At 56.8% G+C, this 27946-nt stretch overlaps 1 protein-coding gene across 8 annotated transcripts in view; it reads right to left on the bottom strand.

Annotated features, from left to right (window-relative positions):
• The window catches only part of Arap1 (ArfGAP with RhoGAP domain, ankyrin repeat and PH domain 1), a 59152-nt gene that overhangs the window by 5873 nt on the left and 25333 nt on the right, over nucleotides 1-27946 (bottom strand). For 2 of the 8 annotated variants that reach the window (XM_005379969.2, XM_005379970.2), the window contains exons 4-31: nucleotides 21108-21173; nucleotides 19990-20141; nucleotides 19358-19425; nucleotides 18610-18731; nucleotides 18320-18469; nucleotides 17883-17952; nucleotides 17467-17587; nucleotides 16825-17027; nucleotides 16495-16601; nucleotides 14466-14665; nucleotides 12833-12918; nucleotides 10966-11148; nucleotides 9757-9931; nucleotides 8438-8572; nucleotides 6661-6796; nucleotides 6300-6402; nucleotides 5297-5492; nucleotides 4974-5025; nucleotides 4717-4880; nucleotides 4398-4610; nucleotides 3968-4073; nucleotides 3434-3581; nucleotides 3259-3345; nucleotides 3107-3175; nucleotides 2724-2841; nucleotides 1064-1177; nucleotides 678-823; nucleotides 173-205 (exon numbers count right to left, since the gene is read on the bottom strand). In XM_005379969.2, coding sequence (XP_005380026.1) covers nucleotides 173-205; nucleotides 678-823; nucleotides 1064-1177; nucleotides 2724-2841; nucleotides 3107-3175; nucleotides 3259-3345; nucleotides 3434-3581; nucleotides 3968-4073; nucleotides 4398-4610; nucleotides 4717-4880; nucleotides 4974-5025; nucleotides 5297-5492; nucleotides 6300-6402; nucleotides 6661-6796; nucleotides 8438-8572; nucleotides 9757-9931; nucleotides 10966-11148; nucleotides 12833-12918; nucleotides 14466-14665; nucleotides 16495-16601; nucleotides 16825-17027; nucleotides 17467-17587; nucleotides 17883-17952; nucleotides 18320-18469; nucleotides 18610-18731; nucleotides 19358-19425; nucleotides 19990-20141; nucleotides 21108-21173 — 3523 coding nt within the window. Of the gene's footprint in view, nucleotides 1-172; nucleotides 206-677; nucleotides 824-1063; nucleotides 1178-2723; nucleotides 2842-3106; nucleotides 3176-3258; nucleotides 3346-3433; nucleotides 3582-3967; nucleotides 4074-4397; nucleotides 4611-4716; nucleotides 4881-4973; nucleotides 5026-5296; nucleotides 5493-6299; nucleotides 6403-6660; nucleotides 6797-8437; nucleotides 8573-9756; nucleotides 9932-10965; nucleotides 11149-12832; nucleotides 12919-14465; nucleotides 14666-16494; nucleotides 16602-16824; nucleotides 17028-17466; nucleotides 17588-17882; nucleotides 17953-18319; nucleotides 18470-18609; nucleotides 18732-19357; nucleotides 19426-19989; nucleotides 20142-21107; nucleotides 21174-26718; nucleotides 27036-27211; nucleotides 27288-27946 lie in introns of those variants that run through there. The other 6 variants (XM_005379972.2, XM_005379979.2, XM_005379977.2 and 3 more) reach the window with 6 other exon arrangements.

The following is a 27946-nucleotide window of genomic DNA, read 5'->3' as shown; positions in this document are numbered from 1 at the left end:
AGCCTGGACAAGGTTAGGAATGAAGGGGCTTAGGTAACAGACACCAGAATGCAGGGAGAGGGAACCATGCCTGGAGAGATCTAGGAGCCCTTGCTGTCCCCCCCGCCCCCGCCCGGCTCGCCTGGCCCCCAGGCGGTGTAAGGCAGCTGGCAGTCCTCCCACAGCTACTCACAGTCTCAGGGGCCCCGCTCCACGGCCTCTGGCTCTGTTTGATAGAGGATCAGGGTTATGGAAGAAGTCACCCCCAGCCTAGAGCCGGGAGTGTGTGCAGTGGTGGGTGGGGGACATGGCATTATGTGCAGAAGATGGGAGGACACCCAGCCTGTGGACAGTGTGGGTGCAGGGAATGTGCTGGAGGGATTCAACGTGGGAAGTGGTAAGGCACGCATGGGCCACACTGGGGCTGTCACCATGGAGCATGTTCTTGTGTGTGCCATGACAATGTGTATGATACGATTGCATCCAGCTACCAGGGCCTATTAGGGCTACAAGGCACAGTGGTGTGGCCACCCAGGGCCACAGAAGAGTCTACAGCTCTCCCCCACTGTTGAGCCACCCCAAGGCCCCGTGATGGAGACACTTCCACTCACAGACCCAGGGGAACATTTGTGCATGGGTGTCTGAGCACGCTCTGGCGCAGGTGCCCAACATAGGGTAAGACCCACGGGGCCACTTACCCGGACCTCCTTGTAGAGCCGAAGACAGCTGCTATTGAGGATGAAGTATCGATCGTGGAAGCCACCTGAGGGCAGCCCCAGGCCCAAGAGGCTTCGGTCCTCGCGGAACTTCATCATGCCGTGTTTGGTGTCACCCACACGGCTGGCTGGGGGAGGACTGGAGTAAGCATGGGCTGTACTAGCAACCACCCATGCACCCAGATGCCCCAGAGCAGAGTCCCCAGGTGAAGGAAACTGCCCTATTCTGCCCCAGCCTCCACAGAGGCCGGCCCACCTGGTGCCCTCTGACCGAGCTGCTCCTAGCTGATGTTACCAGGTCCTACCCTGGCTCTGGACAGATAGAGGGACCCACCCAGCCCGCGCCAACCCCTGCGGGCCCGACCTACCTAGGTACAACAGCATGGCCTCCATGGACTGGTGCTTCTTCACCACCAGGTGGCTGTCTATCCCCAGCCCATGCAGGATAGGCAACACCTTCTCTGCAAAGTGCAGCGGGCGCTCTGGCGAGAGGTCACACAGACTGTCACTCAGACCAAACCTTCATTGATCCACAAAGGGCCAACACATGGCACACAGGATCTGCACATCTATCATCCACTCCCACCACCCACTAGCACCATAACACATCACCGACGTGATTATCCTTCCCACAACCACACTTCTGGGGTAACACACCTGACTGAGCGAAACTAAGCCAGTGACCATCCCACAAGTGTCTGCATCAGCACGAACAACAGCTGCATCAGAGGCCAGAATGCCCAAGCCAGAAGCACTCCCCACTCCCTCCACCCTCTGCGTAGATCCCTGCCTGGCCCTCCACTGCCTAACCCTGGCTGGCTTCTCCTTGGACAACTACTAGAGCTTCAAAGCGGCCTCTGGCCTGTGTTCTCACTTCCCTCGCCCTGCTGCTCCCCACCCAGTGGCAGCAATCCTCTCATAGCACCATCTCCAACCCTTCAACCGCCCTGCACTGCCAGCCCCCTTTGCTCGGCCCCTTTTGCCACCATTCCTAGCTCTGCCCTGTGCTGTTCCCCCTGCCGGCTTCCTCTGCGTGGCACAGCCAGGCCTCTGCCCACCCGAGGGCTTTTCCTGTGCTGCTTTTGCTTCCCCAGGAGCACTTTTCCCCCATCTTCATCAGGTAATCCTTATTCTTCCTCCACTTTTGGCTCAGGCCCAAAGCCAGAGACTCTTGTCACTCTGGTGACACTATGGCTCTTTCCTTCACAGCAGCTAACAAAGCTGTAGCTGTTCCTTTCTTGGTGTGACCATACGATTAATGTCTCCATCCCTCACCACACTGAGCCCCGTGAGGGCAGGGACGGTATGCCTGGCTCCTCAGCCCAGTGCCTGGCAATCAACAAACAACAGTAAAACAAATAAACCTTCACTGATCCAAGATCAGCCTTCACCATAAAAGGTCTTGATAGGGGGCTGGGGATTTAGCTCAGCGGCAAAGTGCCTGCCTGGCAAGTGCAAGGTCATGAGTACGGTTCCTGGTACCGGAGAAAAACCAAAAAAACAAAAAAACAAAACAAAACAAAAAAAGGTCTTGATCACCACCCGCCTTTACTACCACAGCCATCCACAACACCATCACAACCACCGTCACCTATGTCGCTGCTACCGCTGCTACCACCACCATGCTAACGCACCTGCATAGTCATCACCACACACCACGCTCTACACCACCAAGAACGGTGTCATCCACCCTGCAATTCCATTGCTGAATTCAACACCATCACCTCTGCAACCAACACCACTCTCACTGACGGCTGAGAAAATGCCATCGTGGCAGGATGGCGGGCACCATCTACCCCTTCTCTGTCCATATCAGCAGCATGACAGCCATCAGTCACCTCAACCCCTACCAGCTCTGTCACCACTATCACAGAGACCACAGTCCTCATCAATGTGGCAGTCATAGGTGTCATCCAAAACCCTTTTCACACCATGGTCCCCACACTGCAGGGGAAAAGGAAGACATACTGGGGCTGCAGTCCCGATGAGGCTGCACCCTGCCTCACACCTGTCCTGCTGGTCACTCACCTGCTTCCTCCTTCTCGTTGACCTCAAAGCAAGTCCAATAGTCCTTCTCCCTAATGCCCACATTGCGGCGGTCCAGGATCTCCAGGGTAAGTTCCTCAGCTGTCATAGATGCTGGGATCTGTGATGACCAAGGAGAAGATCAGCCTACCCTGGTCCCCGCCCTGCTACAACCTTTCTGTGGGATTCCAAACACATCCCTCTCAAGTTCTGAGTCCTTGGATGTCTCTGAGGATCCTGATGAGGAGAAAAGACAGGCCCAGCACCAGTCAGATACTGTCCCAAATGGGATCTCCATAGGTTGGAAGCCCTGTTCCCCTGGCCATCTGGGCCTGGTCCAGCCTAACTCTACTGGCCCTTTTGGCTTCTAGGTCCCCAGCCCTCACCTTGACATGCTGTTCACTTTCTGCCTTCTTCTCTTCCAGGTAGACTGTGCAGATGAAGTCACCAGCATGCTGCAGGGAGACAGGGCTCAGTTGGAGGTCTGGGGAGCAAGTGCCTACCACCAGCCCAGCCCCTACACTGGCCTAGCCTCCACCTGGGTCCCACTGGCAGTGCCAGCCACTCGCATCTTCACAATGGCAGTGACCTCCTCCCGCTGCTTTCTCAGCTCCTCCTCGTCCACCTGGGAAGAAGAGAAAGCAAAGGGCAGAAGGTCACAGCCAGTTGAGAAGCTCATCCCTGCCCTCCTCCGCCACTGGCTGGGGACGCACACTGAACACCACCACATAGTGGCTAATGAGGTCTTCCACCACCCGGCCAGCCTTATAGTCCTGCCCATCTGTCTGGAAGAGCGTGGGGCCAAACACAATGGCCAGGTTGTGTGTGTTCATCTGGTTCGTGTCTGAGAAGCACTGGACACTAGAGAGGGAAGGAAGGACACATGAGTGAGGAGTTCAGCCCAGAGCTTCCCAGCCCATCTTCCTGACAGGTCCAAGACCAGTCACTAGAGTGAGGCCAAGGAGGGTCATGGTCAGTGGGCTCCTAACTAAAGGGACATCTTGGGTCCTGGTAAGGAGTAGGGCTGGGAAGTTGCAAGATGTGGTCAAAGTGTTCTGGCCCCAAACTGAAAAATCCTCTTTTCCCACCCTGTGGGACGTAAAATAACAAACCAAACACTGGAGATTAGTCCATCCTCAATCCCCAGGCCTACCTGGTTCCCAGGGAAGGGCAGTCAGCCAGGAAGGGAGTAGAGGAATCTTCTCCACCCCATTCCCCCAGAGCCTCGTACCAGTGTCACCCCTCACCAGTAGAGGTGGCTGATAAGGGCCTTCACCGTGGCCCGGTTGACAGGGGGCAGATGCACCAGGAGCTCTCGGTACCTGGAGACCTTCTCCTCCTCATCCTCAATCTCTGGGTGGGGGAGATGGGTCACAAGTCAGAAACCCACACCCACACCCACATCCCCCATACTCTGACTGCTCTGCCTGTCATGCTGGGTGACAACATTCCCTGTGCCCTCCAAGTCAGAGCAAGCCCAGTACTCAGCAAGCATAAGGAATTCTCTATGCCCAAGGATACACAGTACACAGTGATAAGAGGAACGAGAAGTAGGAGAGGAAGGCAGGCTGGAGCCTGTCTGCAGGAACATGCTCAGCCCAGGTGCATGATGGGGACTGCAAGGGGATCCAAAGATAGAAGAAGTTGATAAGGCTGAGCATGGGCTGCAGGGCCCACCTGAGGCCTCCAGCCAGGATAGGCGCTGGGCACGTGTGAAGAGCCCATCTGGCAGGTCCCGTAGAAAGCGTTTGAGTGCGGAGGACACATCGTCAACGTGCTGCTCGCCCTCCTTGAGATGCACAGAGCGGGCATCCTGCCGTAGACTCTCCAGCAGCCGTTGGGTCTTTGAGGTCTGCCCGCACTTGCGGTAGATGCCCTCAGAGGTCAGGCCTGGGAAGAGGCGGGGTGCACAGCTACTTTCAGAAGGATCCTGGGCCTTGAATGGCTCTCTGCAAGGGGCGGGCCCTGGGCAGTAGGGGTGGGGGCTGGGCCTCACCACACTGCGTGATGTAGTCCACACAGCGGTACACAATCACTGGGATGTCCGAGTCCCCAAGCTGCTGCTCAGACAGGGTGTCCCCCAAACTGGCCGCTGCTTTCTGAATGGCCCCCAGCCAACCCATGAAGTCTAGTCGCCGTTCCCCCTGGATGTACAGCGTCCTACACAAGGGACATTCAAATCACTGCTCCATCTCTCCCAGGCTTGTCAGAAAGGCCAGCTACTCAGAGCCCCTCCGGGAGGCCATGGCTCACCTTCTTCGCTCCACCAGCACCAGCACTTGGTTCTCATTGTCCCCCTGGATGGCTGTGGAGGGGTCAGTCAGGGTGAGGCCCAGACCTCGTTCATAATCCCCAGTCTGCTCCCTCCTGAGGCTCTCTGGGCACACACCCCTAGGACCACCCACCAACCTAAGTGGCCACCAAGATGCACCCTAAGGGCAGAAGAGGACACAGGAGAACAGGCTGGGTCTTTCTGGCCAGGCCAGGACACAGTTCAGACTTCTAGACAGGGCTGGGGGCTGGGAGCTGGGACAAGGGTGCCCTGGAGGTTGGGGTCTGGGTGCAGGTCCACGCACAAAGCTCCTGCAGTCTCCGGAGCTGCAGCGGCTCTTCGCAGGGCCCCTCTGGGAAGACGGCACGGAGCTCAGAACCAGTCAGAGCGAACCAGCCCTCCTGGGCCCGCTGGAGGCTCAGGCCAGCTTTGTAGGGTAGGCGCCCAAGTCGCTCGAAGTCCCGGGCCAGCAGGTCCTCGGCCAGGGGAGGCACGAATGCCTGATGGGGGAGATGACCAGGAAGACCGTATCAGCCAACAGCACCCGCTTTCTGGGGCCCCAAGTGCCTCAGCTTCTGGGGTTTACAGCAAGGAACCTCTCCTCCCCCAGCTGTCTCTTTTCTTCCCCAGGGCAGAACCCAGCACTGCACCCAAACTGCAGCATCACTGCTCATCACTCAGATGTGTCCCCCTCTGGTCCTTTCCAGACACCTCGGAGAGTGTCCCTTCTCTGCGCACCCATGGTACCAACGCACTCTGGCCATCTGCCATAGCATGACTACACTGGTGCTGTCTGGACCTTACACGCCTCCCCCACCCACAAGGGAGCTACTGAAGAGCCAGGACTCAGACTGGCCCGTCTGGGTCCCTGGGACCCCAAATGCTGATTCCCAGGAACTACAGCAACTGACCACTGAATGAGTGATGATAGTCGCAGGGTCTCACTGCACAGGGAACACAACAGGGCACCCGGCCCTAGTCCCCAAGGTGGAGCTCTCCTCTGTAGCCTTCCTGCCTCTTCCCTCCAGCTTCAGCTTGCATACTTCCAGGGACAAGGAGCTCACTCCCTCTGCAGTCAGCACTGCCCATCCTAAGATGACTCTGACTGCCACTTATTGCTGAAGAAGACTGCAAGCCCCACGTCCCTTCTTCCTGGGGGCTGGGAGTCTCCCGACCTCCCCTTCAGAGGGCCGCAGACTATGTCAGGCCTGAAAGGCACTGTTCCTCACCCAGCCTTGCTCCACACGGGATCTGCCAGGAGGTCCCACCCTGCCTGTCAGATACCTGCCCTGCCAACCCAGGCCCACCTTGGCGATGCACTTGACCCACTCACGAGCCAGCTCCGCGCTCTCCAGCCCAAACAGGTACAGCCGTTCTCCCTCTGTGTACACCTCAAAGGTGTGCTCAAAGCTGCAAATACACAGGCCAGGACTTACCCGCCTCACCCCACCCATCCATCCGCTGCCACCCTCTGCCCCCTTCCCACAGCGCTTGTCCCCCTCCCACCGCGCACACCCCTCTAGGAGTGGTGGAGCTTGGAGCCTCAGAAGACCTCAGTCAGTGCTTATACAGCTTGCTGAGTGACCCTGGGGAGACCCTGCATTTCTCTGGGCCGATTTCCCTCTCTCTCCAGTCAGAAAGGTTGGAGCACACAGCAGGGGTGCTCACCCATGGGAGTCTGGAGGGGGCACTGCCAGGCACACGATCTCACTGGTCCGAATCTCCCCGTTGGGTGTCATAGCCCGCTCATGCTCGAAGTAGCTCAGGACCCCATCGCTGAGGACACACCAGCGCCGGCTGAACTCTAGGGAGAAGTTGGGCAGGGGAGCCATGAGAGCCCCACCACCACCTGAAATGCCCCTCCGCATCCTCCCTGAACCCCTGGCCACACCTGACCCACATCCTCTCCATTCTAACTCATGTTTCCCGACTCTGCAGCCCCACCACCCAGCACAATCCACTCCTCATCCTCTCCCCAGACCTCTGCAGCAATCTCTTCACTGGTCCCCCGGCCAACTCTGAGACCCAAGACTGCTCCAGGGAAGATCAGTCTCCACCCGCTTCCTCTGCTCAAAACATCCCATGGCTGCCCCTCGGCGTAGCACTCAAGGTCCTACTGGGTCTGCTCCTGCCCACCTCTGCGTCAGCCAAATCTCAGCTTCTACTTTTACCAAGGCTGAAGGCCTCAGGAAGCCTTCCATGCCTGCCCTCCTTTGCCAGAGGCACCCATCACTCTATGTCCTGCTTCCTCCTACAGCAGCAAGATCCCATAAAGGAATCGGAAACGGGAGTCTGGACCAGGAAAGGGAGCAGAACAAACAGCACGTGAAGGCCATCACTGTGTACAGTTCACTGAACTTCACTGTGGCTCAGAGCTTCCTGGCACCCAGGGCAAAAAGGATGACTCAAGCAGTTACATAAATGACATTATCAGACAGAGGGAGGCAGACCAGGGGCAATGATGTGGACAACTGAGTTCCAGAAAAGCCTCTGGGGGTGGGAGGGCTTCATCCCAGGGCTTCAAGCAGGAGGTGCTGAGGGATGCAGTGTGCAGCAGCCCATGTTCCCCCAGCAGCCTGTTGTGTTTACCAGGGCCTGATACCTGCCCTCAGAGTGTGAGGTATCCCCACGCCTGTGCCTGGGGATGTGCTCCCTCCAGAAGCACCAGCACTTCCTCAGGCTCCCTTCATTCTGCAGACACGTGCCAAGGGTCCACTGGGTGCTAAGCACTTCCCAGGCGCTAGGGCTACAGGGGATCAAGGAGACAGATGGGAAGCACTGTTTTGGATAAGGGAGTCCAGAGCATCTCTGCAGAAGTGACATTTAAATAGAGACCATATTGAGGTGACTGCCCATACAGACACTTGGGAAAAGCATCTGAGGCAGAGGGAATGGTCAGTGCGAAGTGGGAGTGAATCTGGCTTGTTTACAAAACAGCAAGGAGGCCAGACTAAGGGGGAGGGGGCAGACTGAGCCAGGGAGAAGGACAGCGAGTAAGGGATGGGACAGCCAACTCTGGGGCTCTGGTGGGACACAGTAAGGACCTTGCGTTGCAGTCAGAGTCTGGGACAGAATGGAAAGCAGAGATCAGAGAGGGAGGGAACTTCAAATTCACTCCTCCAACTTCCTACCATCCGCAAGCTGCGAAACCAGATGCTGCAGCTCAGGGCCACACCCATCAGGAGGTCAGGACAGACTTCAATGTCAAGGAAATGGGAAGTGAGTGGCCCTGCTCTGCAGGGCCAGATCTGACCCCTGCCACAGTAGGCCATTTATCAAGCACCTATTGTGTATGCGAGACCATGCCCAGAATGCTTTCCAGGTGGCTCTGCCACAGTCCCCCTTGACATCCTCACGAGTCCCCCAGCGCAGCCAGCCCTGGTTTCCCTGGCCCGGAGCAGAGCCAGAATGCCATGGGCTGGGGCAGGGCACAGCACACACTCACCTTCCCGGGCCCGGCGGTCCTGCAGCAGCTTGCCGGCGGAAGCAGTCTTGTAGAGGAAGCCACTGTGGCTCACAGTGGGCAGGACAACTGAGTAGTGCTTTTCTAGGGGCTTCATTGAATCCACCCGAGGGACATCTTTGGAGTGGGGGGGAGAGGCTGGTCAGGCTGGCTGTCTGGGAGGGTACCCCACCTTCACTGCTCTTGGGTTGAGCACCAGGCTCATATTCAAGTCCCAGCCCAGGCTTCTCAGCTCTCTGATGGGCACCCTCAGCTTCCCACCCCCACCACATGGGTTTTGCACAAGCCATTTCTCCACTGCTACCCACCTAGGGGAATTAACTCCACGGCCAAGGCCCAGGTCCAGTACCTCCCTTCCCTGAAGCCTCCCTGACTTCCAGCTCACCCCATGCTCCCTGTTGGAGGCACAAGGCCAGGCATGCTAGAATGAGGGAGGCTTGCAGCCAACTCCGTAACAATCCCTAGAGGAAGGTTTGTCCCAAACAGTGTGAAGCCAACAAAGGGCCTTCGCTCCAGCCTTGCTCCCAGCAACTGACAATGGGAGAGGGGGGTCTGCCCCAAGTCCAAGCCAGCTGGGTGGTCTCCTGTGCCTTCCTAGACACCTGGGCTTTCTCCAGCCCAGTGCACTCCACCCACCCGTGGCCCCAAGCCCAGAGCCCTAGCCACTGAGCTCCACCCTCAGCCCTGGGATGTGGCCCCAGAGACCAGGCCGAGGCCATGACCAGCACCGTCACCTACACCACCTCCTCCTCACCCACTGCACGAGTAGGAGCCAAATGGGACCTAACCCGAGTCTGTGATAGGACTCCACCCAATAGAGCAATGGACAGGGCTGCTGTGGTAGGTCACATGCATGGAGAAAGGCAACACCACCCCACACCAGAGCACAGACATGCAGTACAAACACAACCCTCCGGCCCTCAACATCCTTGATTCAAAGAAACACACCCAGAGCGGCTCCAAGGTGCCCATACCCCAGCACACAGATGCCACCCCAAAAGACCCACACTGCACATCAGGAAGAGACACACAAACACATAGAGTCACTGAAGGACACAAAGGGGCACACATGGGAAGCATATGAATACAGTGACACCCAAACTCACTCCACATCACACACTGCTGCCCTGGGGTCCCTCAAGGAGCTGTAATCCCAGCTTGGAAGTGGCCTGTAAATCAAACCCTCCAGGGTGCTGCACAGCCCCTGGGGGACCCCCACCCCTGCCCCTCACCCCATCCAAAGGACAAGACTATCAGCAGGGACCTCATCCTCTGAGGGGGACAGTCCCACTGGCACTCACCTGTGGTCTGGTTGTTTCGAAGGAATTCCATCTGCAGGGTCTGCCCAGCCTGCTCAGCAAGAGCCAGGGGTGTGGGGGCCTCAGGGTCCCCTGAGAAGCAGTTGACCCCAGCCCCACAGCCCAGGAGAGCCTGGGTCTCAGCCAGGTCTGTGGTTGTGACTGCAGCACACAGGGCCTGGCAGAAGGGAAGGGACGGTCAGCCCCAGCAGAGCAGGGGCCAGCAGGAATAGGCACACAGGCGAGGAGAGGAAGGAGTCACCCAGGTCTAGGATGACCACAAAGAAAATAGAAGGGGAAGAACGAGGAGAAAAAAAAAGGCCAGGGGAGGGAGGATGGGCAAGGATGAGCTAGCAGAACCTGGGGCTCCCAACACGCCCCCAGGCCTCACCCCTGTGGCGGCCCCAGCACAGAGCTGCTGGTCAGCCTGCAGGCCCTGGAGGATCTCAGGCTCCCTCTGCCTTGTGGAGGGGCAGAGGGGACTCTGTAGCTGATTCCTCCCACAGTGAAATTCCTCACCGCCTGCCCAGCCCTCCCAGCCAATGGGAGCTGCCGCCCTCCTGGCTTGCAGGCCAGACTGGGCTGGGCTGGGGCAGGACGCCTGGGTCTCCAGGAGGTGGAGAACTGGCTCCTACTGGGCTTCTAGAGCCTGATGGAGCTGCCAGGATGGGGCTATTTGGGGGAGGGGCTGAGGGCCAACCAGAGGTCACAAATAGCATCCCCCTGCCTCAGAGCAAGCTGTCTCCCACTCAAGCTGCGCCAGATTAGGACTCACGACTTGGCTCCAGCCTGTCAGGGACTGGGGCCCATATGGGGCCTCCTCTTGAATGGGGTGTGGATAGGGGTGGGTCGGAGCAGTCCAGCTGTTTTTCATGAGCCTGACAGGAAATAGCATCCCCGTCAAGTTCACTCCTTTTGGCAGGATTCAGGAGGAATAGGACAGGGTGCAGGAGACAGAGGAATCAGGAGGGAGGCAGACAGATGCTGGGGATGTGGCACTGGCCCAAGGTCAGGCCTGGCTCCTCCCCGCATTGCCCTAACTTTCCTGAGGCAGGACACTGCAGGCCTCAGTTTCCCCATATACCAGCTCTGAGCTGGTAGAGGAGATGGGCTGAGATGGAGCAGCAGGAAGAAAGGGGGTGGTCTCAAGAGGGCCCAGACAATTAGGGACAGGGGAGTGGCCTCACAGGTCCCAGAGGTGCAGTGCCTGACCTTGTCTAGCTCCTCCTGGTTGCCGAAGAGCGGGTGGTAGCGGCGGTACTTGCCCTCCCTGTACTTGGCCTCCAGGTGGTGCCGCCGCGTTCCAGGGCTGCTGCTGGGCTGCAGGGCCTCACTGGGGGGCACATTGGCTGCCCAGAAGCGGTTCCCAGCACCATTGCCCAGCTGTAAGAAGAGCTGTGGGTGTGGGCGAGAGTCAGAGGGGACAGGTGACAGCCAGGAGTTCTGAAGCTGTCGCACAAGGGACCCTGGGAGCCAAGCCACCAGCCCATTTCCCAGTGGGTAAGGTGAGGAGCAGCCCAGCCTGATGAGGGCCTGACTGCTCCCCTCTCTGACTCTGGGTTCTAAGCCCAGCTCTTCAGCAGGGACAAGACAAGAGCAGACAGTCTGACAGGTAGACGCCTCCAGCCTAGCGCCAGGTCCCTGCGGCTCTGCCATTGCCCCACCCAACCCCACATCTGGAACTCTGCATTCCTAAGGCTGTCACAGCTGGAGGTGGTCAGCCAATGAGGGGGGCAGGGAGTTTGGAAACATCTTGCGTCTCTGACACTCCCCTCTCAACAACAGAGGTGGAAGCAGAACCTACAAGAGTGCAGGAATCCAGCACAGGGTGAACTAGTTTATTCTTTCCTTCTGCTCAACTCTCCTTCCACAGCTATTTCCTGGGCTTCCCATCCCCCTTTCTTTGCCAAGTCTTTGTGGGATGCTAGAGTCACAGGAGAGAACAAAGCAGAAACAGTCCTTGCTACTACTGACTCACTCTGTGGCTTTACCAAGTCATTTTCTTTCCCTAGGACTCAATGTCTTTATCTGTACATTGGGTACTCATCCTAAATCAGAGGATTATTTTGTTTTTGTTTTGTTTTGTCTTTTTGAGACAGGGTCTCGCTATGCAGTTCAGGCTGGCCTTGAGCTCACTTTGTAGCCCAGGCTGGTCTTGAACTCGCAAGTATCCTCCTGCCTCAGCCTCCCGAGTGGTGGGATTACAGGAGTGCGCCACCACGTCTGGCCTCAGAGGATTATTTTGAAAGTCAATTTACAAATGCAAAATCCTTATCACTTATGTGTCAAACACACAGGGCAGACATAAGTGAATGTGACACCCAGCTTGGCTAGCGCTGTCAGGAGTGCCCTGTGTGGTAGGTCCCCAGGTCCAGCCTCCTGCTAACGGTTCCCCACTGCAAGTCCAAGTATAGGTACCAAGGAACTTCAAGTCCACAAGTATGAATGCACATGTACATGCGTGTCGCAAAGTGTACACACTGGTGCTTTGAATTCAGATGAAGTAAAGTGGAAAGAGGCTCTGAGGGGAAGAAGACCCAGGTCGGTCAGGAAGTGGGGAAGGGATTGGGCAGTCAATATGGATTTATAGGGTAATCTCAGGCAGATTATAACCCTGTGCAGGAACTCAGCTTATCATCTTTACAACAGGACAACAGGTGAACAAGATGAGGGTTCAGCAAAGTCTCTAAAAGGCCAACTAGTAAATGGTATAAGCTTTACAGAAAACATCCAGTCTGTTACACCATCTTTTTTTCACAACCCTTTAAAACCATAAAAAACATTCTTAGCTCATTGGCCAGTTTGTTGATTTTGCCAAAAGCCAGCTTTTTTTTGTTGTTGTTTTTTTTTTCTCCGGTACCGGGAACCGAACTCACGACCTTGCGCTTGCCAGGCAGGTGCTTTGCCGCTGAGCTAAATCCCCAGCCCAAAGGCCAGCTTTTCCAAAATTCCCACCCATTAGTTTATCACAAAGGTCTCCTGAGTTCCAAGGGAGGTGGGGGCGGGGCAGAGGAAAGACCCAGGCAGTAACTGAGCGGGACAAACCCCAAGCATTAGTGGCAAGCAGGGGCATGCCCACCTCAATGAGGGTTTCTGTCCACACCTTCCTGTCCATCTTCAGGCTCCGCACCTTGGAGATGCCAGCGCCCAGGCCGCGATGCTCCCCTGTAGGCAGAGGGGCGGACTCAGGTCATCTGGGTGCCCTTCGCGTGAACCCTCAACCCCCACCCCAGTGCCCAGCGCCCCAAGTACCAGCCTCACCTGTGACACAGCTCTGGAATAAGCCACACACCCCTGCATCCTACACCAGAGTTCTGAGCCCTGCAACCCTCACCTAGGCTTCTGCAACAGCCCCCGCACCACACTGCCTCTCAAGGGCCATCCAAGGCCACTTTGGGCCAGAATTAGATCTCAATTCCTTACCTGCTTTCCCTGCAGTCCCAACTTCCTGCTTGGACTCTCCTACCCCTCTCCCCATGGTCGTTCCTCCTTGTCACTCCAATCTCAGCTGACATGTCACCTCCTCAGAGAGGGCTTCCAGACAAGCCGCTCATCCTCCAACAGCACATTCTCTTTCTAACACTCGGCATCCCACAGACTTCTATCGGTTCCCATGCAATCTCCATGCCCCACTGGAACGTCAGCTGCGCACGAGCGGAAACCCTGCCTGTCTGTTTCAGGGCTTTATCCTCAGTGCCTGGAACAAAGCCTGGCACACAGTGGGCACCTAATGAATCTCCGTAGAATGACAGGAGAAGGAGGAGTTGGGGCTGGGGGGCCAGCTATAGGCTACAGGCCCCATGAGGGACCCTTGGAGTGGGGAGGACGGCTAGGGGGCACTGGAAGTGCCTGGCATGATGGCTCTGGCTTGGCCTGCCTCCCTGTGCATCCTCCCTCAGGGCACCTTCTCCCCTCCGGTCAGCCCTTCGGTTCATCCTTCTGTGCAAGCAGACCTCATGGCCCAAGGCCCCTGGACATTTGCTCTAAAAATCCCACAGGCCTTGAAATTCTTCCTGAGCTCATCAACTCCCCCACTTCAGAGAATTCCCACCCCAGTCACCCAAAGCCACCACCGAGGCCCCGCCAGTGAGGGCCAAATCCCCAGCACGTAGCACAGTGTCTGACATGGAGGAGCACATGAGTGTACCTTGGGCTCCCTGCTTTGTCATCCTCCTCATCTGATCCCTCATTAAGACTTTCATACCACAAATCCTACAAAAGTCTCACATTGCACATGGATTCCCAGGCCGGGCCTCCTCCTCCCTGCCTTCCTGAATCCTGCAGCAGCCTCCTCTTTGGTCTCCAAACTCAACTTCCACCCACCAGCCAGAGTCAGACCCACAAATGCGACCATGTCCCTGGGTCCTCTGTCTCTCATCTCCCTCTGGACAAGAGCCCTGGCCAGCCTGGCCTGCTTCAGCTCTCCTGATGCAACAGAGACACCAGAACCCAACAGATCTGGGCTTCAGGCGAGGTTCACCTACTTGCCAGATGACCCTGAGCAACCCATTTTCCTGCTCCATGCCTCAGTGCCCCCACCCAAGCGTGAGGATGGAAATCCTGCTTTACATTGAAGGGTGATGGTGCAGGAACAGCTTGGTACACACAAGCAACCTCCTGAACTGCGGCTCCCCACCTGCCATACAGGCCAGCTGCCCTTCCAACTAGCCAGCCCCACCTGCTCGGCCAGGTGCCCCCCCGCACACACACACCTGCACAGCGCTTGCAGATGACGATGCAGAGGTTGATGGAGGCCCAGTCAGGCTGGGCAGCCCCACAGTCAGCACAGAACCTGTTGGGGGCTGCAGCCCAGATGCGTTCAGCCACCTCCAAGGTGGACAGGGCCTCGGCAATGGCTCCCTGCATGGCCTCCAGCCACTGCTCCTTCTCTAGCTCCGAGTCGGCTGAGAAGCTGGGGACAAAGGAGGGGGACTGGTGGGAAGGGTTGGTAGGGACTTGGGGTAGCACAAGGGACACAGTATGAAGCAGGTGGCAAGGCACTAGGAGCTCCTAATCAGAAGAGGGAGGCATCCTGGATCAAAGGCAAGGACACTGTGAGCCTGAGAGACATATGGGGTGGGAACACCAGGAGACCCTGCCTGACCGGGGGTGTTGGGAAGAAGGATCCTGTTGGTAGAAGGGCTGACCCAGGTGAAGGGGCATAAGGGCGTTCCAGGCAGAAAGAGCAGTGTGTGCAAAGTGGCAGAATGGCACACAGGCATTCCAGGGCCTATGTGCAGGAGGGCAGACTGCCAGAGAAGAGGCTAGGAGATGGACAGGGATTAGCCTATGCCAAGCAGACATCAAAGAGCACCCCAAGACAATGGAGCACCTGTGGAGGGTGTAAATGGGAAGCAGATGGGGCACAAAAGTGTTTTTAAAAGACTCTGCCACCGTCACCCTCAACCTGTTTCCTATCCCATTCCCATGACCCCAGCCCACAAAGAACTCCACCACCACGCAGACACCTGAGGCTGGCCATAGCGCTCTGGAGTCTACACCACCCAAAACCCACTGCCGCTACCACGGTCAATACCGGAGGGTAATGGACACTAGAACCACTTTAGGAGAAGACCTGAGGGCTGTCCCACCCATGGCAGCCTGGCCTGTGGAGTTTGCAAAGCCACCAAAGACTTAGGTGAGCACTGGCAGCCAACAGCAATGGCCGGTGTACCAGGATGGTGGTGGCCTTGGGTGCTGAACACCAGGTCAGCCTCACTAAGGCTGGTGGCAGTAAGCAACCAGAGAAGTGGGTGGGCCTCTGTAGACCTGACCCAGAGGGAAATTCTGCAGGAGATGCTGGGGTTGTGGTAGGTAAGGATGATGGCAACAAATCTCTGGCCAAAATGCCATCAGAGTACTTCAAATACAATAAGCAAACAAATAAAAACTTGGCTATCAACAAAAAAGCCCATGGGTCTGCTGTCAAGTGAAGCACAGAGGCTCGGACATGTAGCCAAAGACTAAAGTAGCGGGCATCTGGGCCAGGACAGCTGGGGCAGAGGGACGGGAAGAGACAGAGGTGAGAGCAGTGGGGTGGTGATGGTTTGCACAGGGGTGAGAAGGGGCCCTAGGCAGAGCAGGGGAAGCCGCAGGGAAAGGCATGTGCAGAGACGTCAGGCAGCAGGCTTTGCACTCAGAAAGCTCACCAGGCAGCCTGCTGAGCTCAGGGTAGAGATGGTGGTGGTGGTGAGGCCAGTGTTATGGAGCTACACAGTGTCAGAGTCCTTGGTTCCCCAGGTCAGGAGGACAGGGGGTCTCCCAGGTCACAGCCAGTTAGAGGTGGACCACAGGTTGGAGTCTGAGAGGTGGTGCAGAATGGTCCGGGGCTTGGTGAGGCTCCCCAGAGAGAGGGCAGAGGACAGAGACAGACACTGAGGGACACTGAGGCCCTGAAAGAAGCGCCCAGGACAGGCCCTGGGTAAATGGAGTAAGGAGTTGCCACGGAGACAAGGAAGCATTCATGGCAACCAAGAGCGCTATCTAGAGAGCAGGGCAGGTGCACAAAGCCAGGAGGGGCAGCACGGAGTAGTGTGGCAGGTGCACAGGCCAGAGGGAGGTGGAGTAGAGTGAGACTTCTTAGAGCAAGAGACCAGGGTAGATTAGAGGGTGAAGACCAAAGGACCTGGGGGCAGGGGCAGAGTTGGGAAGTGAGAGACACCATTCCTATTTTGCAAGAAGAAAAAACCCAGAGGGAGGAGGACACAGGCAAGGAAGTTGAGGGAGGGAAGGAGGGCTCACCTGAAGATGCGATAGGGTGTGGTGAGGTCAAAGCTGCGCCGATCAGCCTCCTTCACATTGCCCACACTCATGTCGATGAAAGTGATGCCAATGCCCAGGTGGTACTCCTGACAGGCGGGCAGGAAGGGATGAGGGCAAGGTTTTGGGGGCAGGGTGTAAGGCCCAGGTATAGGGAGAGAAGGGAAAGGTGGTACCTTAGGGACTAGAAAGTGCCTAGGAAGGAGATAAGGGAGGACTCAGGAATCTGCACATGTGTAAAAGGGCTGGGCTCAGGTCCCAGGCAGGCATGGGACAGGGAGAGGCTCAGTGACCTGGCCAAACCTTTCTCACCTCCAAGTTCTTATAGAGCTGCACTTTGTCCCCAGTCACAGCCACATATAGCTTATTCTTGAAGCCACGCAGCTCCAGGTTGCCTGCACGGTCGTGCTGCTCTAAGCCTCGGACTCCCGCCAGGTAAGCGCCAGATTGCCGGGCCCGGGCGCGCTGCTCAGCCACTGCCTGCTGCAAGGACTGCATCCACTCCTTCCGCTCCGCTGGGGGAGGTGAGCTGAGTGAGCCTGGGAAAGGCCTCTGGCCACCCATCACTCCAGCTGGCTGCACTGACTTGGACAAGCTCAATCCCAGTCCCAGCTTGTGACACTTACACCAGTCAAGTCCCTTCACCTGCCCCAGGCTGCTTCCCTGATCTCAGGGACGAATGGCCTTGGGGACTTGGGAGTGTCCCCACTTCAAAAGGGAATGACGCCTCCCAGGATGTGAGGTAGGAGAACAGATAACCTTGGTCCTCTTCCCTCCTTTTTGTTTTGTTCTGTTTTTTTTGGTACCGGGAATTGAATTCATAACCTCAGGCTTGCCAGGCAAGCGCTTATGCCGCTGAGCTATATCCCCGGCCCCTCTTCCCTCCTTTATCTGACCAAACCTCCAGTCTCCTCTCTCCCTCCACCCACACATGCCACCCCGAGAACTCCTCACCATCGCTTTCTGCCCGGAAGGCGAAGATCCGGTTGTTTGTGATCACTTCAAACTTCTGGTCCCCAGTGGCAGTCACTCGAGAGATGCAGGCCACAGAGATAAAGCGCTTAGAGTAGGCATCCTGGGGAAAAGGAAAAGAGCTGCATTACAGGGGTGGAGTGGAGCCCCCAGGATCCCTTCTCCAGCTCTCCCAACGAAGGTTTGCAGGGCTGTCTCCTGACAGGTGGTCAGGAATCGCCCTGTGTGACCCTGACCTCTGCTTACAGCTGCCTATGGGCCCGGGCCCAGGGGAACATAGGTCAGGTTAAGGAGTCAGACTGCAGCTCTGATTGGAACTCCACCTCTATCCAGTGTCAGGGTTCAGCACGGGCCCAGGCTAGAGCAGGGGTCAAGTCAGGGACTGATGTAGGCCTCACCTTGTTACTGTCGAAGTATCGCAGGTAATCACCATCCAGTCTCACCCATCGCTTCTGATAGATATAAGATCTGAAGAGGCAGAGAAACAACAAAGCAAAGGGTTGTAGATCAGGGGAGAAGCTCCAGGATTATCCCAGCCTACCACCCTGAAAGCCACACACAAGGTGTGAATCAGCTGGGTTCAAGAGAGAAAAGATCTCAAAGATCTACTGGGGGAAATGGACTTTATCTGCAAGAGTGACTTCGGTAAGTCAAAGTAGGGTTTCCCAGTTCTAAGTGCAATAAAACACAGGCTTGGTGGGGATAGCTGGTGGTTTTAGTGTGTCTGGAGAGAGAATTGCTTAAATAATTTTGGAGCCCTCCGATGCTTGGATCCATGTCACCACTATCTCAGAGTACTGCCTGCCCCCACACAAAGCCAGGAGGTCACACTCACCCCTGCGGTGGGTTCTTGTACAGCCAGCCAGCTTTGATAGTGGGTGTGGTGGGGGTAGAGCCCCCAGGCAGCTCATCCATGGAGTGCAGCAGAAGCTCAGGGACCAGGCTGGGCAGGGACGAGCTCAGGCTGCTGGTGTGCCACGATCCACTAGGGAAGAGGAGGGATGGAGGGCAACAGGCAGTGGGGCTTCCCCAGGATGGGGCTGTGGAGACTTCAGGGCCAGGGATGGGATGGGCTTTTGAAGGAAGGTGGCTGGGTGGGGAAACCACCAAGGAGCAGGCACTCACTTGGGGATGCCCTCATAGGCATGGTCATCCTCATCCTCGTCGTCTCCGGACAGTTCCTCCCCCTCACTCAGCAGACTGGCCACGCGCACGGCCCGAGGGACTCGGCTCGGTGAGGGGTCCTCCTGTACCGCCAGGCCCACTGAGCGTCATGCTTCCCTTCAAATTCCAATCACACCCCGGGGGTGCCACTCCAACCTCTGTCCTCCAGTCCCCGACCCACACAACTCAGCACTTTTACTTCTGTTTCCTCACAGTCCCCACTCCTCCCCTCCCCACAGCGGAGACCACAGAGGACCCAGGGTCAAAGGGACAGGAGAGCCGGGGGCAGACGCAGACCTATGACAGGAATAAAGGTAGAAAAATAAAGGGGCAGAGAAAGACTGCAGGTTACAGAGACAAGTCAAACACTCAGAGAGGGAGTGACGTGGGAACACAGAAAGTGAAAGAAAGATAGGGACAGTCACTTGAGAAAGAACACAGAGGTGTGGGGGGGGACACACACCCAGTCAAAATTTGGCACACACGCAGCCAAATGTAGCCAAAGCCTGGAGCAGAAGCCACAGACTAGAGCCCCGAATCCCCTGGCCTAGGGCTACACTTGACCCCAACCTCTGTAGGGCCAGACAGTAGAGTGAGGGAAGTGGTTGTCCACTTTGTCTGGTGGTCCTTGGAGTTCACAAGGCAGCGAGGCACCCTTCTCTTCACATCACAAGCAGACAGCCCAACCCTAGCCACTGCCCTGTCCTACCTTCTTGGTCATCACGCTGGCTGGGGCCCTCGGCCCCTCCTCTGGGGTCTCATCGTAGTCAGAGTCATCTGGTAAGAGAAGGGTGGGAGACACTCAGTATTAGAGAACTGGCCTGCCCCTCCTGGACACCAGGGACTCCACAGCTTGGCTTCACAAAGGCCACCCCCAGACCAACAAAGATTCCCACCCACACCGCGGCCTGGCTTTCAAAAAAAAGTCACAGGGGCAGGAAGTGCTATTTATACCAGCAGAGAGGCAGGGCCACCACAGGGAGGCCTGATGAAGCAGCAAACTTGGGGGTCAGGGGCGGGGACTATCCAAAAAAGGCAGTAAGAATCAAGAAAAGTAGACAACCCCAGGACCAGCAAACCATGATTCCAAGGAAGCCACTGCCAGCCTGGGACCCGCGGCTCACTCAGGAGCGGCCATGGCCCTGCACTGGTGGTGAGCAGTCAGGTAGGGGGCGCTGTCTCCACTTGGACGATAAAGAGAAGGATGCTCAAGACCTGCTTAGGGCCACAGAGGACCGGCGGCAGGCAGCATACAGGCACTATGACCCCTGCATGCTCTCTGGAGGCCCATCTCCAGGCAATCCACCTGGAGTCCATCCCATCCTGGCCTGCAGCACTCACCAAACTCTGGGGGCAGGCGGAGAGGCTTCGGAGGGATCTCCGGGGGGCAGGACGGCCCCCAGGGGAGGGTGGATGGCGGCTCCTTGGGCTCTAGCCAGGGGGGGGATGACACAGGTGGCGGCAGCAATAACTCCTCCTCCTTGGAGGGAAGGCTGAGGACAGAACAGTTGGTCATCACTAAGCAACTGAGCCAGGACGCAGCTCCAGAGCCCCGGGCTCACCCTTCCTCACACCATCGCCGCGGCTGGCGTCCTCTTCACACAGCCTCTTGCCTCACCCTCCTAACTAAAGTCCTTCCTGGTGCCCCAAAGCCTAGAGGAAGCTGGGACTCTGAGACCCAAATACGCTGCTCCTTCCCGCATTGCTCCAGCTTTTAGCCACACATATCCACAGAGCCTCATGCTGGAGGAGAAATGAAGACCAGAATTTGGAGTCAGAGAAGGAGTCCTGGGGGAGGTGACACCTTTGATGGCAAAGGGATCAGGCAGGACTGAAACAGGTTTCGAGGCTGAAGGCACAGACCAGTCTAGAAACAACTCCTGACGCCCTGGAGGAAGGCCATCACCTCTTGCCCAGACTTGGATATTCATTACCTCCTGGGTGCCCTGGAGCCCCCAAACTCACCTCATCCCACCACTCATCTCCCACCACACTGGTTCCTCTATCACACCTTCAGGACCCCTCTCCACTCCTCGAGAGCCAGGGTGGAGGCACCCTGAGTGGGTCCCAGCACAGTGCTCCGTGTCAGCTGACGTCTCCCGAGGGCTGTGGTATCACAGACACGGATCTGAGACTTGCCTTAGCCTCTTATTCCTGCATCCTAGGACAAACGCCTCGCCTCTCTGAGCCTTGCTTTCCTCTTCTGTAAAATGGGGACTACTACACTCCGCTGAGGCAAAAGGATCTTAAGCTCAAGCCCAGCCTGGGCAACCTGATGACTTAGTGGGATCCTATCTCAAAATAATAACTGAAACAAAAAGCTGTGGATGCAGTTCAGTGCGAAGGCCCTGGGTTCCATCCCCAGTCCTGGGGGGGAAGAGGCTGGGGGGACTATGTCCACAGGTGGGGTGGTAGAGGATTAACCAAGGCAGGATGAGTCTCGTGACAGTGCACGATGCCTGGGATCACCGGCTGGGACAAGCGCTGCGCCCTGGAGGTCTGGCCCCACACTGTCCGCCAGTGTCCTGCAGGGGCCGTGGAACAGCATCAGAGTGGGCAGCTTTCCTGGTTATTTTTGCCCTGGTGCGTTCCCCAGTGTTCCCGGCAATGACTGAGGTGTGTGACAACTGTGACAGCAAGGAAGGCTGGGAGGACATGACAGGGTTGGCCTGGGGCCACTGCTCATACCAGTGACCCTCTTTTTGTCCTGTCAGGGGAGCATCACCCCCTCATCTCTGACCTCTAGACATCCTCCTGCTCTCAGAGTCTACCCTGACCCCTGTCCTTGCCAACCCACAATACGAGCTTCATACAAAGTATTCCAAGTGACACTTTTCAAGGCGTCTTCCCTCACGCGGCACACTGTGCTAGCATCTAAGCTGGGATCTGAACCTGGCTCCAACACCCATATGCTTCTTGGGAGTTGTGCTGCTTCCAAATCACTAGCACTGCAGCCAAAGGGAACACAGCCCTCTCTCCTTCCGGGTGGAGTCTGACCTGCTGCTGGCTTTCAGCTCTTCCCTGGACACATACTCGGGGTGGCCTGGCAGGCAGCCGTGTTTCCAAGAAACACTGCCTTGACAACAGTGGCCTGCATGGGGAACTGCACTGGGACCAGGAGAAACTGTCAGCAAACTCGAAATCTGGTGGACAAGCTGGAGCTTGGGCTGCCCCGACTGTGGTGACTTGTAACCAGGCACACCCCCGGCAGGGACCTGAAGCCACACTTGTAGGCTTGCTGGAAGACAGTGGCCCACCAGTGGCAAGAGCATTTTAAGCCTGAATGGGTCCCTGTGAGTCACCTGTCCACTCTGATCCTCAGTCCCTCGCCCCTGAGCTGTCACCTGGAGGGCCATGAAGACTGGCTCCTGCACAGCTGTGTGGACTGTAGCAGATTGCTATGCAGCGGAAGACATTCTCCTGCCCCAGTGGCAAGGAGCACCCTTCCCTTCTGCCCCTCAGGAATCTGATGCCAATGGCCCCATGGTGATGTTGACAACTCATTTAGCTGGATCTAAGAAGACCTCCTGGTGGGCACTGCACCAGGCTGTCTCCCACACTTGACCCTGCGTGCCTTTAGGGCAGGGGCAGCATATGACTTGATACCTCAGGCCAGGGCAGGGCCTGGCTGTGTCTACAGAAAGTGTGTTGGACGGGTGAGTGGATAGACAGGTAGACTGATCTGTGGGTAGGAGACTAATTGGCCATTAGGGTTGGACAGAAGCAAAGGAAAGTGTGAATGATGACGGAATGCCTGAGTGAGTGCCTACCAGCCCGAGGGTGTGACTAGAGGGGCTGGCCCCTGTTGAGGCGATGTCATTGGACACTTCTAATATTTTATTTTTTTATTTTAAAGACAATAGTAAATGAGAAACAACAAACAAACAAAAAAAATAGAACAGTAGCAACATACAATATCATGAACATAAACAAATCAGAGCAAGAACATTCAAAGTGGTACAGGGTCTAAAGACAAAATAATATGAATCGGCAGTGGTTGTTACATTACATATCGCTAGCCTCAACTACATTGCTCAGATTACCAGTTGTAAGAATGAAAGATTGATCAAACCATTAAAGAGAACAAGAAAATAATTCTTCGATAAAACATTAGAGATAATACAGAGTATCACTAGACAAGATGGAGACTTCTAGACAGGCAAACCCATCTATCATACTGCTGTCTCCCAGGGCACAAGAGGCAGCGGCTGTGGAGGCCCATGCTCATCTAGAAGCAGAACTGCAAGCTACGGGGCCAGAGCCAGGCAGACTGGTCCTCAGCAGGTGGAGACGGGCTCCCTCCCACCAGTGCCACGCAGGGATAAGTGGGCCTGACCTCCAATACTCCCTCAGGTCTGTGCCAGGGCGGAGGGGAAGACAGTGGCAACAGAGCCAGTCTGCCCACCTGCTCTTCTTCCTTGGAGTCCAGGCAGCACCAGCCCAACTTCCTCAGGCACGCAGGCCACCACCTCACTTCCCTAACCATGGGCAAGGGGTCTGCCAACCATGAGGCCTGTCACCCCACAGGTAGGTTCCCACCTCCTTCACTCTTCAATCCCTAGCAGGGGCTTATATAAATAAGTTCCTGCACTACTCCATTTTTATTAATTAAGCGTGTGTGTCTACATATGTATGTCCCTACATGCTCTGTACGTGCTTTAATGAATTATTCACTTACGTATTGCAAGGGCTCTATAAGGCAAAGCCACTGTTCTGCTATACAGATGAGAAAACGGAGGCACAGAGATGCTAAGTAATCTATCCCTGGTCCCACAGCTGGGATTTGAACCCTGGTGGTCTAGAACCACAGCTCTGGCTACTCAGGATCAGGGTCTAAGCGGGCGCTGGAGTTGACATCCTGTCCAGGGAGAACAAGGTCACCCTCTGACAGCCACCACCGTGCCTATGGCAAGAAGGGAGAGGGGACCACAGGCAAAGGCTCCTCCCCCAGCAGAGCTGCCCGGCAAGGGTAAGAAGGGAGGCTCGTGTCAACCTCCAGCCCCTACTCTGGCTGCCTCCTCCAGGAAGCCTCCTGGCTATGCCTGCCTGCCTGCCCCTGGCAGGGAAATCAGGGCCCTGCTGAGTCAGGACTGGGCCCAGGAAAGGAGAAGTGGTGTCCAGAAGGCACATCATGGGGGAAAACCCCAAGGAAAGGGGCAGTGTCCCCCTACCGAGAACCCAGCCTGTGGGGTGCCCCCGGCAGCCCTCAGTACCTGCCTCCTAGGAGCAGCGCCAGCTCCAGTCCAGTCCAAACGAGATCAGCTGGATGCTGCCCACTGGCCCATGCCCGTCCCTGAGGAAGAGCGCCAAGGTCCCACCTCAAGCCTTTGCTCACGCTCGTCTCCCAGCCCTCTCGCCCTCTCTTGCCTGTCTCCACGCTTGGAAGCCCACCTGCCCTCAGCACACAGCTTCTGCACAGCCGAGCTGTTCCCTGTGCGCCCAGGCACCTGGGTCCCCTGCTCCTTCAGCCCTCTCTCCCCTGCACTTGATCTTAGCCAAAAGACCAAGAAGCAATGAGTCCTTTCTGCTCTGGCCAAGAGACACCTGACCGCATCTGCTTCCCCTGTAGTCCCCGTGGCAGGACTGGGCACACTGGGCCTGAGCCCACAGCCCGAGCAGCCTGACTTCCTCGATTAGGGAAAAAACCTAGCAGATGTTATACGTGGGGACGGGGGACACGTGAGGGTCCCAAATCCGAATGGGTAAGAGGGCCAGGCAGACCCAAGTGGGAGTCCCAGCTCAACCATCATCTGTTCGTGACCTTGAGTTGTAGAATTGTTCAATTTGCCTGAGCCTCAGTTTCCCCGCTGACCTGCCTCCAGGCTTACTGATAATTCAGTAAAGGAGAAGAGGCACTTCCACACATCACCAGCACAGCTTCTGTACCCCATTTGTGGCTGACGGAGGCTCAGCCACACAGGCTGGCCAGAAAGCTGCTCCCCAGCCTCCTCCTCCAGGACTCCTTGGGATCTTTCTTTCTCCCTCACCTCCAGCAGGGAACAGGCTCTCACCTTGAGGGCAGGGAGGCTACAGGGCGGGGCAGCCCGCAACTCCCAGGCTGGCCCTGGGCTTACCCTCCTTCCATTCCAGCCCTCCTCGACTCAGCCCCATCCTACGGACGCAAACTTCCGGACTACGTTCAAGGCTGCTCCTGTTACCTAGAACACCATTCCCTGTCTGGCCACTCGCCTACTCTGCCTTCAAAGGGCATAAGGCAACATCCCCTCCCTCTGCTCGCTTGGTGGGCCTCCCCTTGTGCTTCAGGATGGTTTGGGGCCTCCGTGGGACTCCCCCACCTGCAGGCCTCTGATCACTCAGCACAACTGTGTCCGCAAGCACCTGGCTTGCTGATACAACTTCCGAGGACCAAGGACCCATCCTGGAGTCAGGAGGACCTTCCCTCTAAGAAGTCACAAGGGCCTTGAAGGGACCCGGGCTGATCCCAGCTCCCAGACTCTCCCCAGCAAGGCTCAGAGGTGAGGCCGGGCCCGCTGACCCAGGAACATCCATCTCCTTCCCCCTCTCTCCTTTCCACAGGGGCAAACTTGCCTAGCTGCCCACTTCCTCATTCGTACCCTGGTCTCCTCCTCAGCAGCCAGGCCCAGTCTGGTGCCTGTTGCCTCCTCCACACTGCTTCTTCCCTTTCTCCTCCTCCCTGAACTGCCAACAGCCCCCTGGTTCCATCCTGCCTGCTTCTGCCCATTGACAGCACAGAAAGCCCTGGCTGGGGTCTCGCTTGCTGGAATGGAGGAATGCAGTCCGCCTCTTACAGGGCCGATCCCCTTGAGACCTCCAGGTCACCCTGCAGAGGGGGCGTAAGCCAGTGTGTCCTGAAGAACTGACTGACAACCACTCGCCTGGCATCTTCATCGTGGGAAGCCTCTCCTGACATTGCATCGTAACTAACCTACACCATGAACTAATACCTCGTAGCCCAGACACCAGAAGCTTTGGCAGGACAAGAACTACTTGCCAGCTGGATGTGGTGGTGCACAGGAGTAGTCCCAGCACTTGGGAGGCTGAGGCAAGAGAATTTCCAGGATTTCAAGATCACCCTGGCCTAGTACTGAGCTCAAGGCCAGCCTGAACTACACAGAAAGACCATATCTCAAAAAATAAAACAAACAAACAAAAAAACAACAACTCAAAAACAGAACTACTTACTAAACACCCATTGTGTTTTTTTGGCATTAAATGACTGGAACCTTCAACTCCTTTGTGCTCAGGACACTCCACCTTCTCCTCCAGGAAATCCACCCACTGCTCCCTCCTCTAAGCTTGCACAGCCCATTGGGCCCTCCAAGGCTCCGGCAGCCAGCCCCACGCTGAGCTTCCCTGTGGGCTGCAGCGGGCAGGAGGCAGCTCTGGCCCGGGCTGGTTCCAGAAGGGAGCTCGAAGGCTGCATTGAGCTCCTCCTCCATCCTGGGTGCCTAGCACAGGTTAGAGGCCACTCTACAGCCCCAGTAACCAAGGATCACTGAATTCTCTAGGGATCCGTGGAAACTGGGGGGAGGAGAGGCCAGCCCTGGACAGGAAGGGAAGGAACCACTCCGACCAAGTGCCAGCCCTGTGCACATCTGACACCCTGGACCGGGTCTGAGGCTGTTCAGAACCATGACAACCTGGAACTTGACAGTGAGATAAGTCCACCCAAGCAGCCCCAAGAGAATGGCAGAGGCAGCCAGGAGCAGAACTGAGCAGACAGCACCAGGGCCCTGAAGGGAAGAGACCCCACAGGGGTGCGGTTTATAGGGCAGAGGCTAGGAAATGCCTGTGGCTCCTGGTGGCTTGGGGAGTTGGGGGAGAGGTGTACAGGGAGACAGAGATCTGGAAAGTCCAGGTGAGAAGGAAGGAGCAGAGGGGAGCAAAGGAAAAGGCAGGGAAAAAAACAGAAGAAGTGGAGAAAGTGAAGCAAGACTGAAAATTCTGAGCACTAAGAAGAGGCAGCGAAGCACCCTGGAGAACCCAGCCCAGAGGTAACAGCCAGCCAGACAGGGACTCCTGACCTCCCAGGCCCTCAGCCCTCCTCCCACCTGCCCGGCAGCTCAGCCAGGGCCGCCCCTCGCTCACCCTCAGAGGCCTGCTGGGTCCTGGGCCCAAGGACTCCTAAGGCTCCCGCCAGGTGGGTTCTGTGTGTGCAAGAGTGGGCTGCCCTGTGCACTGGGTTGGCCGGCCCCGTTCCCTGGGAGGTGCTCGGGCCCAGATATGCCCTGAACACTTGTGATCTGTATCTCTTGAGTGTTTTCAAATCACTGTTCTGAGTGCGTGTGTTTCTGAGTATAACTGTGAATCCTCTTGGAAGTCAGAGTTAGAGTGTGTGTGTGTGTGTGTGTGTGTGTGTGTGTGTGTCTGCATCCTGCTCTGGTTTCTCCTGTTTCCTGCTCTCTGCTTCCCCACCCCCTGCAGCCCCAGCCAACACATACACTTCCTGAAAACACAGAAAGAGAGAAAAGTCACCCAGAATCCCTCGGGGCAGACACTTCCTCCCCGCCCCTGGGCTGCACCGCACCTCACCCCCAAGCAAAAGCAGGACCCAACTGCTGCAATGTCTGCGTCTCCTGACCTCCAGGGCTCGTCTGTCTGTCTCCTGGTCTCGTGAGACCTCACAGGGTGGATGTGGAGGAAGCACTGGCCCTGGTGGCCCTTGTGGTGACTCCTCCCTCTTCCACCCCCACAAGGAGGCCCAGAGTGGCTGGGAGAAGAGGCTCTTTGAAGTGAGCAGCTTCTCCCTCAGTAACAAGTGATCCACCTTCATGAAGACCAGGGATTGGTTGGGCTGCAAGGTCAGGGCTCAGCACTGGCCCTACAGTGTGACTCCAGCTAGTAACTGCTCCCCTCAGAGCAAAATACTTCCTTTTTTGGGGTATCTGCAAGTAGCCAAGTATCAGAGGAGATAAGTGAGGCCCAGAGCAGGTCAGGAGGGGCTCTGTGGAGTGACACTGGAACCCTGGATCAGAAATGATCCCTCTGCTGCTCAGACAGGCAAGTTCAGAGGGTTCATGATGAGGACACTTAGAGCTGAGGAGACAGGATGAGGGCTGAACACCTGCCTCCTCTCTGCTGGGCTGGTGAACTTTGAGCAGGTTACTTTGCATCTCTGGACTCCTCAGCAAGTTCTCTTATCACGGGGTTAAATAATGGTAAGTGTGTAGACTCTGGGGGTAAAGAGGGGTCTTCCCAGGCCAGGCAGAATGGTGAACCTGGCTAAGAGCCAGGTCATGCCAGGCCAGGAAGGAGGATACCCTATCCTTGCTGGCTTGCTAATTTGCTTGTACCCTGCTCAGCAGGACCCTGTCCC

Source organism: Chinchilla lanigera, unplaced genomic scaffold, assembly GCF_000276665.1.
Source record: "Chinchilla lanigera isolate Chin_1 unplaced genomic scaffold, ChiLan1.0 scaffold00013, whole genome shotgun sequence".
In the NCBI taxonomy this organism is placed as follows: domain Eukaryota; kingdom Metazoa; phylum Chordata; class Mammalia; order Rodentia; family Chinchillidae; genus Chinchilla; species Chinchilla lanigera.
This window is presented reverse-complemented; position numbering and strand designations above follow the sequence as displayed.